At 34.8% G+C, this 16504-nt stretch overlaps 1 protein-coding gene across 3 annotated transcripts in view; it reads right to left on the bottom strand.

Annotated features, from left to right (window-relative positions):
• PCCB (propionyl-CoA carboxylase subunit beta) overlaps window positions 1-16504 on the bottom strand; it is a 28810-nt gene that overhangs the window by 10143 nt on the left and 2163 nt on the right. For 2 of the 3 annotated variants that reach the window (XM_081329095.1, XM_081329096.1), the window contains 10 exons: window positions 13463-13582; window positions 12209-12277; window positions 11889-11945; window positions 10539-10652; window positions 8738-8848; window positions 5999-6107; window positions 5059-5179; window positions 4399-4480; window positions 1847-1970; window positions 421-528 (listed from right to left, as the gene is read on the bottom strand). In XM_081329095.1, coding sequence (XP_081185221.1) covers window positions 421-528; window positions 1847-1970; window positions 4399-4480; window positions 5059-5179; window positions 5999-6107; window positions 8738-8848; window positions 10539-10652; window positions 11889-11945; window positions 12209-12277; window positions 13463-13582 — 1015 coding nt within the window. Of the gene's footprint in view, window positions 1-420; window positions 529-1846; window positions 1971-4398; window positions 4481-5058; window positions 5180-5998; window positions 6108-8737; window positions 8849-10538; window positions 10653-11888; window positions 11946-12208; window positions 12278-13462; window positions 14176-16504 lie in introns of all 3 variants that reach the window. The other variant, XM_081329097.1, reaches the window with a different exon arrangement.

Genomic DNA, 16504 nt, shown 5'->3' with positions numbered 1-16504 from the left:
TGGAACCATGGAGTCCAGTCTCTATTCTTCTGCCTTAGTAAAAACATGCCAATAATAAAAAGAAAAGTTATATACTGGTACTCATTTTTTACTAGTTTATAAAGTTAGAACAGAATTCTGCATATAAGGCCTTCATAAAATACAGTACACAGATAATCTCTGACATACAATTATTATTAAATTAATTCTTTCCTTATAATGAGAAATGGCAGTTCAGAAGAATTAAGAGGCAAATCCTTTTGTATTATGAATGTAGAAAATTTCACATTGCTCCAACAAAGAATAAATATGCTTCTTATAATTTTAAAAATATAAAACTTTTATCTCTGCAATTACAAGAAAAGGTAAATCTATTTCTTAAAATGCAAGACTCTTCCAATTAAATCAATTAGATAACAAGGGGTATGCAGAACAACTTACCTGGTAAAAATCCAGGCACATCTACAAATGTGATTAGAGGAATATTGAAAGCATCACAGAAGCGAACAAAACGGGCTCCTTTCACAGAAGAATTTATATCCAAGCAGCCTAATTTTAAAAAAGAAGGGAAATATTGTAAAATATAATTTCAGAGTATTTTAAAAATGCCATATGTCAGTGATCCTGGCACAAAATTGCTTCTTTACAAAAATGCTTAAGCAATGAGCCTAGTGAGTAGCATACACATTTTTAACAACTATTTGAATAAACAAACTTGTACACCCAGCCTTTTAAATTTTAGGTGTATAATATGTAAACAAATATTCCCTATTACAGGAGAAAACACTAAGTAGTACTAATCTTTTATCCTGGAATTTTAATTATACATGCATTTATTCAAATTTGTTACAGCTGCCCAACTTCAATGGACTCAGTATTATCAATGCTAAATATCAATATTTCCCGCTATAAGACATTATATCAGCTTTCTGGCTCTAGTTCAAGTGCATAAGTTTTGTATTCATATATTTTTTGGTGGTTTTAGCCATTACTATGTATTCAGATGAAATGATTGAAACATTGACCCTAATATAATTGGAGGCTAGTCCTACGATTCATTTGCAAATAATTAGGTTTATCAGTGTTTGGGTTCTGAACACACATTCTCTGCTACCAAAGTTAAACCAATAAAATATATTTGGCAGAAGAAACAGCTAGCTATTACTATTTATTGTGTATGAATAAAATAATTTATTAGGAAACTCGAAGGTTCTAAAGTGTACACTTGTACTAAAGTGTCTCTATTTGTCTGCTTCAGTTTAATTAATATATTGGTAGTTCTCACTTAACAGCTGCTTTTTTAGCAATTTTCACAATTACAACAGTAATGAAAAAGTAACTTTAGGACTAATACTCGCATTTACAACCTTCACAAGCAAAGGAAAGCTGGAGTAAGGTCATAAGTACAGTTGCTATTTCACTTAATCACTGAATGAGGACTACCTATAGTTCAATATTATATTGATATAAATATCAAATGTCAAGAGTATTTAGAAAAGATCATTAAATGAAAATATAAAGCAATTTCTGTACATGAAATGCAAAACCATATGTAAAATATTGAACCGACCATGAGCTATGGCAAAAAAAAAACACCTTGGGGGAGGATTATTTTAAGGATAATTTGTGTTGGAAGAAATTCAAGACACCTAAAACACAACTATGAAAATCTGATAGAAGTTACCATTATCAATTTTTTTAAAAGACTTGGTTAAAGAAGACCATCTTCACTCCTTTCCTATATGAAGAAAGAATAGGTTCTGAGCACAAGTTCCAAGATATTTCGGGAGTAATTTCCTATCCAGCTTGCAGAAATTGAAGTTTTCTAACTTCATTTCTTAGAAAGACAGAGCTGCCTGGATCATACCTGAAGCTACTTTAGGCTGGTTACCAACTATTCCAACAGTTCTTCCATTCATTCTAGCAAATCCAACAATCAGGTTTCTGGCATAGGAAGGCATGATTTCAAAGAATTCCCTCTCATCAACAACCTGCATAAATTAGATTCAAATATTCAGCAAAATAATGAAATGTGCTCTTACAAATATCAGAACCAAGAAAAAAGATTATAAGAAAAAAGATTTTCAAAATATTTTTCAACTGTTCTCAGTGTTTCTCTACACATTACTACAAGCAAGCCTTTATAAAACCAATCCTTAAATTTCTGACAGATGTTACTTTGATAATTATTTCATAATGTATTTAATCATCTCTATTTTAAATATTTCTAGCAATTTAAAATTCCTGTAACTTTTAAAACACTGGAAAATATAGCAGTGGATTAAATTACCTTGTTCCTCCATACTAACAGAGTTCTATTGAAAGCATGATGATTGTTATCAAAATAGTGTTAGCTCTTAGCAATTGCTAATTTGTCTTCAACTAGTCTTGTAGATCTTCCACTATGATTGAGTTCATTCACCTTACTGCTGGTGATCCTTTTTTCCTTTTCTTTCCACCTTCCCCAGTATTATAGACTTCTCAAGAGAGCTAAGTCTTCACATAATGTGTCCAAAATGCAATAATTTGATCCTTGTGACTTGCAACCTTGAGAACTCTGGACTGATTTTTCTAGGATCAATTTGTTTGCTTTCTTGACCATTTCATGATATTCTCAAGAGTCTTCTCCATTACCAAATTTCATGATTTTTTGAGAGAGTATTCAAGGAACAAAAGTGAGCTTTAGCAAATCTGAATAGGAAGCAGAGGAAAAAATGGGGGAAATTGTACAATTGTTAAATTTAAATTTTGTGGTGATCATTATGCTTCCATTTTTATACCAAGTAATGCTTTAAGTATATAGGGAAATTACTCAGCTAGAAATATGTCATCTATAGCCCACATTTCTTGGAGAAATAAAATATCAATACTGCAAAATGGAGACAACTAAATTCTTTATTTTATAGCCAGGATTACAAGAAAGAATGGATACTGAATCATTATCTTAGAAGATACAGATGGTACCCAGTACCCCAACTAGGTAATCAGGCCTTGGGGTCTCAGGGAACTGGAGACATTCTTATATGGCTCCATTTTAGTATATATTTATACTATGTAATTTGTATAGTTCAGATTTTAGTAGTTTTATTTTTAATGATGATTTTTAAAATATTTTATAATGATTTATATATTTATTGGCTTTCTTGACTATTGTATGTCATCCACTTTTTGTGAGCTTCGTAATCACATATAAGAAATAAACTAATAATCTGATCTGGTTAAAACTCTGGGATCCCCAATTATGGAAGGTAATAATATATTAGGAATTTCCTTTGTAACAACAGAGACCTGAAAGAAGCATGAGCTTACAAATGGAACAGCCTCAATTATTGTAGAGTTTGATGCCCTTTGTAATTGGAAAGTAGCCCAATTTATTTCTATAGGAACATCCAAAATTGAATAAGGCGGGTGGGTCCAACAAGATTGAAGAGATTCCATAACATGGATTATTGAAATATCTATCTCTTCAGCATCGTCACAAAGGAAAAAAAAGTTTCAATCTCTTAATCATTTGGTAAAGCCCAATTTGTTTCATTCAACTCATCTCACGAGAAAAAGTGTCATAAAGTTTTAGGTGATACAAGGTCAAAGTGGCTCAGTTGTGGCAACAACTGCTAGCAAAGTTCCCATAAGTCTATATAGCTTTTGTAAAATAATCTGTTCCTCACACCTGGGCAGAGATCCAAAGACATTGATAAATAAATTTCACTGGTATCAAACTTGCCATTCTACATATCAGTTGGTTGATATAAGGACCTGGCTCAGTCAAGGACACTTAAGGAGAGAAGGCAGCGATGTTAGCAACAGGCTTATTATCTGGATGCAACAGGCTTATTATTTGGATGTTTATGCAGTCCAGAAGTAACAATGAAACGAAGGGAAATAATTTAAAGAGGGTAAATTCTGAGATACAGTTGACTGACTGTAAGTCAACAGGATCCACTTACTGCCAGGCAAGCTAGGGAGCCATTCTATGCTGTGTCAGGCAGTGTTTTGTTTGTTGTAAATTTCTCTCCAATCAGCATTAAAGGATGATTCTTAATTAAGTGTTCTAATTTCTCCCATCCCTTTCTCAATAACCATGCCTCAAGCATGTTCTCTTCAGTTACATTTACGTAAAAAGTTTTAATTTTTTAAAAATGTTGAAGAAAGATCAACAAGCAGATTCCACCCCTCAAAAGGGATATGTTCATTTAATATGTTATCATTTAAATACTATGGAATTTACTAAATCTTCATATGCACTTTAATATAGCCATTCTATATATCACACATGCAGTAAAATCAAGACAGAAGCATAACTTATTTATATCACATAGTAATTATCAGATATAATTTATACTACTAGTTCATTTGAAAAGACAAAAAAAACATATCCCTTTTCCAGACTACTGTCATATTATGGTGCACAAATCTTACCGCATGTACAATATCCAGCATGTCATAAGCTTTGGTTGATTCCATTGGGACAATTGTATCCAACTCATGTACCAAGCGATTACTTTAAAAAATGGAATGAAAAGTGAGACATTTACAATATACCATAAAAAAGTATTCCCGTAATTCATAAGTATAATCAAGGACAATGTCAATAAATTTAATCACATTGATTCAGACAAAAGGACGAAGTAAATATTCATCTATCACTCTACAAAACTGAATGTGGAATATTAATTAGTACATACTCATCCTCCCAATATTACTGAGAATCTGGGCATTTATATTTACAACCATTACCTAACAATTAATAGCTCTCCAACAAAATAAACTAAAAAACCAACTACTTATCAACAAAAGCCTAGAATTAAGAGGAAAAAATGAAGTAGCTAGGCACCTCATATCAGCAACAATGTGATAGACCACACTATTTTATTGCTGTAAAAATAAGAATTTGAGTTTTTACTTTTTAGATTTATGGCCAGTATCCCTCTGGAACAGTTCCTACAATATCTGGCAGTCATCCATCTCACTACTCAAGACAATAGCGCTACCTAAGAATGTCACTCTCAAAATGAATAAAGAAACAAACCTTCTCTGAGCGTCAGAATATTTATGCTTATGCAAAATATACTTACTTACCTAGAGTCATGGCATTCTCTGACAGGAGCTGGCTCCTTGTTACTAAGTGGCAGGAAATTAAAAAATTCCCTAAGGTTGAGCAAAGCATCTATGTCATTTTCAAAAGCACAATGTGCAACCCCTATAACAAAGAAAAAGAACAAAAGTAAATTTAAATTGCAAAAAATCAATTGCCATACTGTTTTTAAAATACCTGCACTGACCAAAGAGCAATGTGCTACCAAAATTAATTAATCTAAAAAAATGGAAAATGATTTCTTTTGACAAATTTTGAAAGCAAATTACTTCAAAGGTTCTTCAACTGCTCCAAAACATTTTGAGTATGTTTTCTAAAATTCCAACCCAATGACTTTTGCCAGAGTCTAGAGGACAGGGGTTGGATGTTGTAGCATTACCTGCATTCTAAATGGATGCTATTATTGTCTAATAAAAGGATACCCTGAGGAATATTCTAAATTGGTTTCTCCAACACAGAGAAAAAACATTTTCCTATGCTTTGAATTCTTCAATTTTAATTACTCTGTTCATAAAGAACAAAAATGAAAAGAAGATTTAATAATATTTATCATTATTGAATATCAGGAATCCTCTCCATCCTGGAAAAAGGGAAATTTGAGAATTACTTTTTAAGTAGTAAAAGATGCCATTCAGATATGAGATAAATAGCTAAAATATTACGAATGCAGCCATTGTACATAGAAAAAAGTGGACTTCCCTTCCATATAAGGCTGCAATTCATGAATACATAATGAAAACAAAATTCATACAGTGGCCCAAATAAAAAAAATAAGCAAGCATTCAGAAGAATCTTCATTTTGTCTTAGTTTATCCTGAATACCTTTATTTTTCCAGAACTCATGCACTGAGAATTTAATTCTAGCCTTTATAATTTCATAACATCACAGAATTAGTAATGGTAAATAAATTAGCCAGTTCTAACCTGATACTGCAGTATGCGTCTTCGCACCCCCAAGTTGTTCCTGAGTTACATCTTCATTGGTCACTGATTTGACTACATCAGGACCAGTTATAAATAGATAGGATGTATCCTAGAAAAAAAACAAGTATAAAAGAATGAGGTGCAAAATCCAATATTCCAATATCTACGAAAAGGAAAATTTAATGGAAAAAATGTGTATTCAAATAATACATCGTTTTACATTATCGCTAATTTAACAAATATTTCTCAAAATATTTGAAATGAAAAAGTATAAAACAAATTTTAGGTAACATATGTTACTTCTGAATGATTCCTATCTGAACATCCTTCCTATAATTTCTGACATTATAATTTCTAACCAATGATAATTTATAAAGGTAAAGGTAAAGGTTCCCCCACACATGCGTGCTAGTCGTTTCCAACTCTAGAGGCCGGTGCTCATCTCCGTTTCAAAGCCGAAGAGCCAGCGCTTGTCCAAGGACGTCTCCGTGGTCATGTGGCCAGCATGACTAGACGCCAAAGGCGCACGGAACGCTGTTACCTTCCCACCGTAGTGGTCCTATTTTTCTACTTGCATTTTTACGTGCTTTCGAACTGCTAGGTTGGCAGAAGCTGGGACGAGTAACAGGCGCTCACTCTGCTACGCGGCACAAATGCATCATGGCATTAAAAGAAAGACTAATACAGCCTGTGAAGCTGAATACCTTACAGTTACAGCCTAAAATATCGTATTTTGTTTATGCTGGGGATTTTACAAGCACTAGTTAGAATTGATAGCGTTTGAACAAAATTAGGCCCTTTCAGTCTGCAGCCTCATCTTTTTTTTTTGTTCTGCTACCCTAGGAAATGGCCCAGGGCACACTGGTACCTTTTTCATGCCATACAATATAAGGTAATCTGTACCCCATCTGTGTGCTACTGACTTTTGTTTCCCTTCATTTTATAAATAGTAGTTTTGGTGTAAGTGAACATACATTACATACAGTTAAATCAATGAAATAAGATAATATTTCTGCAGCAAGAATCCTGGCCACCGCTATTTATAGGTCCTGGAGCACTGGACTACATTGTTCTGCACACTGCAACCCTCGGCCAGTTAAAAAATCATTAAGTATGGCTCCCAATCACCAAAAGATTTCTCGCTGCTTACACTGAAAAGGGAAGTCACTTCATTAATGTGCAACACAGGAAAAGAGAGAGGGCTCTGTTTCTTCCCAAGCAACTTTATGCAATTCCTGGACTTAACTCTTTCTGCTTTTCGCACTAACATCCTTACTAGGAACAACAATTAAGTAAGGGGGGGGGAGAAGCTGGAGACAGGACTCTTGTTACAGGAGTATTATCCTTTTTCATTTATTTAACTATATTAAATGATTAATATTTACATGTTACTTATATGTAAGGGTGTATACAACATATACATAAGATGTATATAGTATGTTTAAATGTGTGCTTTGTATGTGTACACTTTGAGAGCAAGCTACTAAGTTTCATTTTTAATGTGTGCCGTTGTGCCCACAGTAAAAAATGACAATAAAAGTTATCTATCTATCTATGTATCTATGTATCTATCTATCTATCTATCTATCTATCTATCTTGTGACCACTTACATCACAGCTACCGGTACTATATATTTCTTGCCTAAAATGAAGGGAAACAAAATTCTGTTACATAATTCCTATAGCTTATAATCTTTAGATATAATTAATGCAACAAGAGGTTTTTGTGTTTATGGAAAACACCAGAATATGACAAGTTGACTGTCATATTCACTATGTTGGAAATATAATATCACTGACACACACATTGTACTGTAGAACTTTTCTAAGAATCCCCAGTTTGTTTCATAGTACTGTAACCTGTTTATAAAATGATACTGGAAAGAGAAATAGGGTTTAAAGATGTTAATGTGATATTGAACTATACAGCTAAAGTCCATAAAGCAGTCTAGCCTTATCATGTGTGAAGTTTTGCCAGAAAGAATCTGCTACAGAATCTGCTAAATTCAGAAAGAATTTTTAAAAAAGAGATTTCTGGCTTCAACAAAAGGCTTCTTTTAAACTCAGATTCTATGTGGAGATCAAAATGTGGATCAGTCATTAGTAACTAAATTTAAACAAGCTTGGGATAAACCCAACAAAAATTTTAAAAAACAAAATTAAAAATTAAAATTAAAAAATAAATTAAAAAGAAAACAAAAAGAATTCAAAGGGCAGAGTCAATGGACCACTAGGTCTTTTTCTGCCATCAGTTTTCTATGTTTCTAAAATATAGGAGGGCAAGCAGTAACACAATTTGAAAATTTTGGACTTCAAAGTATTTTTTTAGATTTTTCTTTTCCCACTGTTTTTACTTTACAAGCAACTCAAGGTGACAATCATACATAATACTCCTTTCTTCTCCTATTTTCCCTTAACAACCCTGTGAAGTTGGTTAACCTCAGAGTAAGTGACTCAAGTCACCCACGCGACTTTCATGTTTAAGATGGGACCAGAACTCATACTCTCCTGTTTCTAGTTTTCCTTGATTTTAAAATATAAAAAGCCAAGCTTGTTTCATTTTAAAGTTCTCCTACTCATTCATATTCAGCAAGATTTGTCTAGAAGTCTCCATCAGCCAACTTGAACCACAGAATCCTGATTATATTGGTTAAGAATCAAGCTTCAATACGTCTGCTGAAGCTCATGGCTTAATATGTTTTAGAATATAGCTAATGGGAATAAACATTGCATCCTTACCTTTACCATAAATGTGAAATCTGTTAAAGCAGGAGAGTAGACAGCACCTCCTGCACAAGGACCCATAATAAGAGAAATCTGTGGCACTACTCCAGAACATAAAACATTTCGCTGTAAAAGAAAAGAAATCATCCTTTATATCTTCATGTTACAAAGCTTCCAACCATATTTCATATTCGCCAACCATCTGTCTGAAATTCATATGGCAGAAAATCACATTATTCGATTTTTAACATTTTTACAATAAGCAAGTAGAGATAAAAGAGTGAGCATAAAAGAAGGCTAATTCTATAGAATGAAAATAAACCAGATCTAGCTGGTCTTTTTGATCCAATCAATAAGCATGATTATAAATTTTCATCCCTTATTTTAAGAATCCACATATATAGGTCAGTTCATGTAGCTGCCACTCAACAAGCTTCTACATATCCTGACTGCTTCATGCATGACAGCTGGTACATCTGACAGCTGCTATAGACAGATGCAAATGAAAAGCCTTTTCGCCTCCGGATAGTTTTGCCAGCAAGGAGAAGAATGGATCTGTCACTGATATTTGATTTAGTTATTCATTCTTTTTTCTTTTGGCCTGGCTTATATGTGAATGATGATGGCTATAGCCATTTCCTTCTTGCTAGGCACATAATTATAAGGAGAAGAATACAAATAAAAGGAAACAGTGGAAATGAACTAAGTATCAATCCATATTCACCAAATTTTGACCAAAGAACTAAAACTAGAAAAAATTAAATGTTTATAAATATTGTACATCAGACAGAATATAACAAAGGGGAAGTTAGAAACTAAATATTTTCCTATTTTTATAGTTTTTCTACTTTCTACCTTTTTGAATTGTTAAATAATAAAACAATGAAGAATAACAGAATAACAGAGTTGACTTTGGCACTCAACTCGACATTGGCACTCAACCCAGAGATTCAAAAATCCTTTTTCTTATTGTAAAAGTAATTTAATGTACCCTGCATTATAGTTAATTTTCCATCAACAATATATTGAGCACTAACTGTATAATATTTCAATAATTTCTTTGTCCACTTGATACTGTATTTCTATATTATTTTTTTCCTTTGCTTGTATTCTTTTTGTCTTTTAAAAATAATGTAAAATATTCTCACATATAATAAAATATTGATGAAGGGGGAGGGATTTTTTAACAGTATTAGCAAAAACAACTGAATGAAACAATAGCACCAAGAATACTTTATAACTTTCTCTAGATCAGGGGTGTCAAACTGCCGGCCCATGGGCCGGATGCATCATGCCAAAACCACGCCCACCCCATTGCCAGCAATGGAAAACATCACGACACATCACATGGCGTGGCAAGTTTGACACCCCTGCTCTAGATGACTGCTTAAGTAACATATTTATTTCAGGAGACCTCTTTTGTCACTTCTAACAATGCCACTTGGAGACTTTGTAACATAAAGATAGGCAACCTGAAGCCTGCAGATGTTTTGAACCACCATAAGTGCCAAGTGCTACAGGCAACAGTAAATTATTATGGGGATTGTAGTACAAAACATCTGGAAGACATTAAGCTGCTTACCTCTCCCTAACAGTAGATCACGAAGGGAAATATATACATCTTGTCCCAGGATCATGACATCAACCCCTCCTCTTTGCATAAAGCCTGAAAACAGCAGGAAAGAGAGAATCAATCACGCTTCCTTTAAGTGACTTTTTTCTGAATATTTAAAATGATTACTAAACTATAAGGTAAAAGTACTATACATATCATGATTTGTCGGGTCAGCACATATTTAACTGAAAGATTTCTCACTAAAAATATGTCAGCATAACCAGCCAAGGATTCCACTCCTTCTTGAATACGGGCTCCTCCTGAATCATTCAGCCCAATCACAGGAGCACCAATCATAACAGCCTGATCCATAATCTAGGAAAACAGAAGCACGAGTTTGTACAATATCATTACAGACAATATAGATAAGTCATCCACATGGCTTACCTAATTAGACAATCTTTGTGTAAAATAACCTTTTTGCTTATAATCAGAATCTAAGTTGAATCTCTCTTTCCTATTAACTACTGGTTTGTCCATCTTTCATGAGCACCTGGCATCAGTAGTATTATTACTTCATATCCCAGCTCTAGGAATGCAAGGCAATACACCCAGAAATCTATCTCAAATCATTCTCACAACAACAATCCTGTAAAATAGGCTACACTGAGAGATAGTGACTTGCCTTCTCAAAGTCATTCAGTGAACTTCATGGTTGAACATGAACTTGTCCAACTTCTAAATTACTAAACTGTGCTACTGCATCTATGTTGCCGAGAATATTATGTGGATATATTCAAGCTTGAGTCAAAAGAGATTCATATTTTTTTACGTATTGAGTTAGATTTGACATGTAATGCGTATATTTCTATATATCTGAATATTTACTAGGTATTTGGAGTTCTATAATGTAAGCAATCAAGTGTCATAATATGTATTAAGTAATATCAGAAATAAACATATCTATGATTCATTATTACAGGATTTTTTTCTTCAATCTTACTCTCTGCTGAGTTTATAAGAAAAAATAATTTTAACATCATAGTTTGATCCAGTACATCTGAATTCAGCAACTTACTCCACTTATCTTAAACAATGAGGAATGCAGCAAACCCTACCACCACCAAAACTACAAAAGATTGTGCTTTGACACTAATTTTAACAAATTTAAACACTTATTTTACCAAGGATGGGACAGAAATAACTCTAGAGATGATTTCCCCATGTAAAACCTAACTGCTAAATTTGGATGCAGCCCAGAAAAGGGGTTATATCAATCCAATTAATTCAATAGCAATATTTCTGCATTGCATTTTAATGTTATGTTAAGCTATTAATAAGCACTAAATTGTAAAGTAAAATAAAAGGTCACAGGATCACAACATACATAAATTAAAATATTTTCAAACCTTTTAAAAAACCAAAAGGTCTTTGACTCATGTCTCCCACCCAATAAAATAACTGCTCAGCAAACATCCCATAAGTTTTAACAGCTAAATTACTTTAATCTGGGAAGGATGATCAAAAATATTTACATTACCATATTAGAATGCTTATATAAACTATATAGCAACTGATGTGACAGGCCACCTGCACTGCCTATAAACTTACCTTGCAGATCTTTTGAGCATGTGCTCCAGATAAACTTCCCCCAAACACAGTAAAGTCCTAAAAATTTAAGATCAAAGTAAAATGTTTTAAAATACAAATATCAAAATAGCCTATCATGTAAATATGTTTAGATAGACATGCTAATTCCATTAGACAGCTAGATCACACCCTAAATAGTATGAAATTATAAGGTTATTCCTTCTTATAGCATTCTACATAAGATGTGGGAACAAAAGCAGTACAAAAACAATACTAGTCAAAATGGAGAAATTACAAAAACAACACTTCAATATATTCATAATTCAAAAATCAAACAATACCTGACTGAAGACATAAGTCAGTCTGCCATTAATTCTACCCTGTCCAGTAATCACACTGTCCCCAGGATACTGCAAAACAAAACAATTAAAGTACAATTCATAAACTGACATGACTTATATAAACCAAAGTAAGCAAATGCACAATGTATATACTACACCTTGATGCTTTAACAGTCCTATTTATTATGTACCCAGCAAATTATGAAGTGAGTAAAACAAAATGTTTATTGGCTGGAGAAAATTATTTTTCTAAATATCTCTCATTAAGACTATGAAATGTCTAGAGAATTATTTCAAATGCATGGAAAGGAGATAACTCCATTTGTGTTATTAGTTGCGAAGTCGTGTCCAACCCATCGCAACCCCATGGACAACGTTCCTCCAGGCCTTCCTGTCCTCTACCATCTTCTGGAATCCATTTAAGCTCACACCTACTGCTTCAGTGACTCCATCCAGCCACCTCATTCTCTGTTGTCCCCTTCTTCTCTTGCCCCCAATCTTTCCCAGCATTAGGCTCTTCTCCAGTGAGTCCTTCTCATTAGGTGGCCAAAGTATTTGAGTTTCAACTTCAGGATCTGGTCTTCTAAAGAGCAGCCAGGGTTGATCTCCTCTAGGACTGACCGGTTTGAACGCCTTGCAGTCCAAGGGACTCGCAGGAGTCTTCTCCAGCACCATAGTTCAAAGGCCTCAATTCTTTGGCACTCAGCCTTTCTTATGGTTCAACTTTGACTGCCATACATTGCAACTGGGAAGATCATAACCTTGACTATACACACTTTTGTTGGCAGGGTGATGTCTCTGCTTTTTAGTGTGCTGTCTAGATTTGCCATGGCTTTCCTCCCCAGGAGCAAGCGTCTTTTAATTTCTTGGCTGCAGTCCCCATCTGTGGTGATCTTGGAGCACAGGAAAATAAAATCTGTCACTACTCCATTTCTTCCCCATCTGTTTGCCAGGAATTTAGAGGGCCAGACGCCATGATCTTGGTTTTCTTAATGTTAAGTTTCAACCCAAGTTTTGCACTCTCCTTCTTCACCCACAACAAGAGGCTCTTTAGTTCCTCTTCACTTTCTGCCATTAGAGTGGTATCATCTGCATATAGGTTGTTGATATTTCTCCCGGCAATCTTAATTCCAACTTTTGATTCATCTAGCCCTCCATTTGTAAACATATTAAAATCAGAGCACTAAATCAGCCATTGTTTCCCACTCACCAAGGGTAATGGAATTTAAACAAACAAACAAAATGTTGCAATACCTTGTTTTTCTCAATTTCCATCCCAAAATCTGAACATCTGTGTTCCACAAACATGTCATATTCTACAAAACTGTCAGGGTCCAATAACAATAGTATACGTTCTCTGGCTGTCAACTTTCCCTAAAAAAAAGAAAAGAAAAAACACTAAACAGCCTTGTTCTTAACATAATAGCATATTTATATAAATGTTTTCCAGACTGAAACTCAGAGCTAAGCATAGTAACAAATTTGCACTCAATAGCGGCCCCCAATTTGTTCCATAAAAAACTTGATAGACCTTTTCTCACACAGTGCAATAGAATGGTTAAGTACAAAAAGGCAGCCACAATAAGAAATCTCACTCATTTTAAGGCTGTAAAGCACTATGAAGCGGTACGTAAGTCTAAGTGCTATTGCTATATCACATAATGCATTATGTGACAGACTAAATCTAAGAAATACAAAAAGAATGTGTGCAAAGTATTTTAATCTGTTCTTGTGCTGATCCATAGCAAACCACTAGATACATGGCAAACCACTCGCTGCCCTCCATTTTGGTTAATATCCAGTCAGCCAACTCATATAGTTTCTCTAAATATGCTGGAAGAAAACACATGGTCTAATCAAAGTTGAAATTAATGCAAAGACTATACCTTCACATCCTCCCATCCTCTTGCAAGCTCCATGTTATAGTGGATGGTGGCACCTAACCAAGTTTGACTGATCTTGAAAATCTAAACAGGGTTGAATTGGGATGGCAATCCATCAAGAAATCCCAGAGTTACCGGCCTGAATTAAAAGGTTTAAAGAAGCATCCCAGAAGGTGGAATACAAAATAGGTTTGTTATTGCCAAGATATAACATTGATGTGTCTGTGTAGTCTCTTAAAGCTAAAAGTAATTCAAAGAAGAGTTGACTTAATGTTTCTGAACAATTAAAAAAAAAGATCCAGCACAGTAGAGGTATTGTACCAGGAACAGCAATTATTGGCAACATCCTTTGCCATATCTTGCAGGTAAGTCACTTCCTTTTTGTTTTCCTTTTCTCAGGAAAGAATATTTTTTTTAAATCAATATTTGGCCTTCTCTGCATTGGAAACACTGGATAGAGCGCTAATCTGCAAAACCAAGTTGCCCCATTCATTATTTCTCAAAGGCAGAAATGCAGGGTAACATACTCTAATCATCCCCAAATCACTAAAAAGGCAACTTCCACCTGTCTTTTCCTTCTACACAGTTTGTACCTCCTCAAGATTGCTGTGCATTTCATACGTTGTATTTCATTTCCCTGTAGGCAAGCACTTCCGCTCCAACTGGCTATTGCATGCTATAGCAGAAATGTCTCCTCCCCTCCAATCGCTGGTTAGTCAGTGCCTTTCACTACAATTTTTTCACAGGCTGCTGTGCCCTTCTGAAGAGACCTTGACTAGAGACGTGGTTTCTTTTTCTTTATGTAATAGAGTGGAGTGGTTAAACAGTGAGCTTTTCTCCCCTTCATCTTTGCTCCCACTTATATTTTGTTATTTTCAGTCCCACCAGCTAATTATTAGTTTGGTAGAAAAAGAATCAAAGTCTATCAGAATGAAAGGGGAGATTTATTTATCACATGTTCACTGATGGAACAGTGAAATCAAGTTTTTTTTTCTTTTAACCAGGTGAAACTAACACAAATTTTGCTTCTTTCCTTTCTAGCTAAAATGACAACAGTAAAATTATTGTTGTTGTTTTTCTTTACCTACTAGTGGATGCATGACAGAAAGATGTGAACCCACAACAGCAAATAAGAAGAGCTCACACAGAGAACCTATCGCACAAAGAAAAGCAATTGGTGTTTGCTCTTCCAGCAAAGATGAGAAAAGTAAAGAAGCAGGAAATCTATTGATCTGGGGACAAAGTAAGGATAGCCCAGACAGAAAGTTACAGTAGTATTATGACAAAAGAAGAGGAAGAAGTTAAAATTTGGAAAGGCATTTCTTTAGCCAGCTCCATTTGCAGTAAATTTACACAAAGGAGTCACACAGGCCAATATGGAAAATCCTAGAGCTTCTGTCTTTCTGCAGGAGGAGAAAAACAGATGACAAATTAAGTAAGCTAACCTTGTGCACTAAGAGTAGTAAACACACTTTGCCTTACTCAGGTACTTCTCATTCAGGTTCAAAAGAGAGGAGGACACCAAGAATTGAGGAAACATGAAGGCCCAAAGGTGTTTATGTAGGTAGGAGTAAATCATAATTTAGTGTTACATACATCCATTCTATCTCAAGGAATGATCTGCCAGACACTTCTGATCACAATAGCCAGTCTGTGTCCAGCACCTGCTACTCAAGAAGTTTTTTCTTCAATCAAGATGATTTTGTTTGGCTAAAATGATTAAATAATCTTATGTGTCTTGTATAAATAACTGTTAAAAGGCAATAATGTTAGTAGTCGTTACAATATTTAATTTACTTAATTTAATTTGTATTGCATTGCCAACATTATGCATCTCCAGTTTCAAAGTAAACTGGAAGCATAACACACGGGTGTTCAGAAGATTCTGCAGGGCATGGACTTTCCAATCATACTTAATGACTCTCTAGCCTTACCAAGCAAGCTGTCTGTTGCCTGTGTTGCATTAATTCTGAGAAAGACGAAGTCTGATGGATAACTGAAGCTCTACTCAATTAAGATTACAAACACCTCAATAATTGCTAGATTTAGAGATCGGGATTTTGTGAATACAGCGTGAGAAAGGTGGAAGGTGGCCTTATGGGACCTCTTCCTGACCTCCCACACTAGCTCCACAAACTGCTAACTGGATGGGGCGCTCTGCTTCCTCGTATCCGTCGTTTTCATTAAATAGAATTAACAAGAGAGACGATCCTGATCATCAACGCGATGGAGAAGTCGGCGGCTATGGCGGTTGAAGGTGTCGGATTCTTGTCTACCTCGGCTGGAGGGTATGAGGAATTGCGGCGGGGGGGGGGGGTGGAGGACTATAGGCCATGACCACGGGTAGGCAACCTCGGCTCTTTTATGACTCATGGACTTCAACTCCCAGAATTCCTGAGCCAGCCAAGCTGGC

This window comes from Vipera berus (assembly GCF_964194415.1).
Source record: "Vipera berus genome assembly, chromosome: 5".
NCBI lineage: Eukaryota > Metazoa > Chordata > Lepidosauria > Squamata > Viperidae > Vipera > Vipera berus.
The sequence above is the reverse complement of the archived record's forward strand: the minus strand, read 5'-3'. Positions and strand labels throughout refer to the sequence as shown.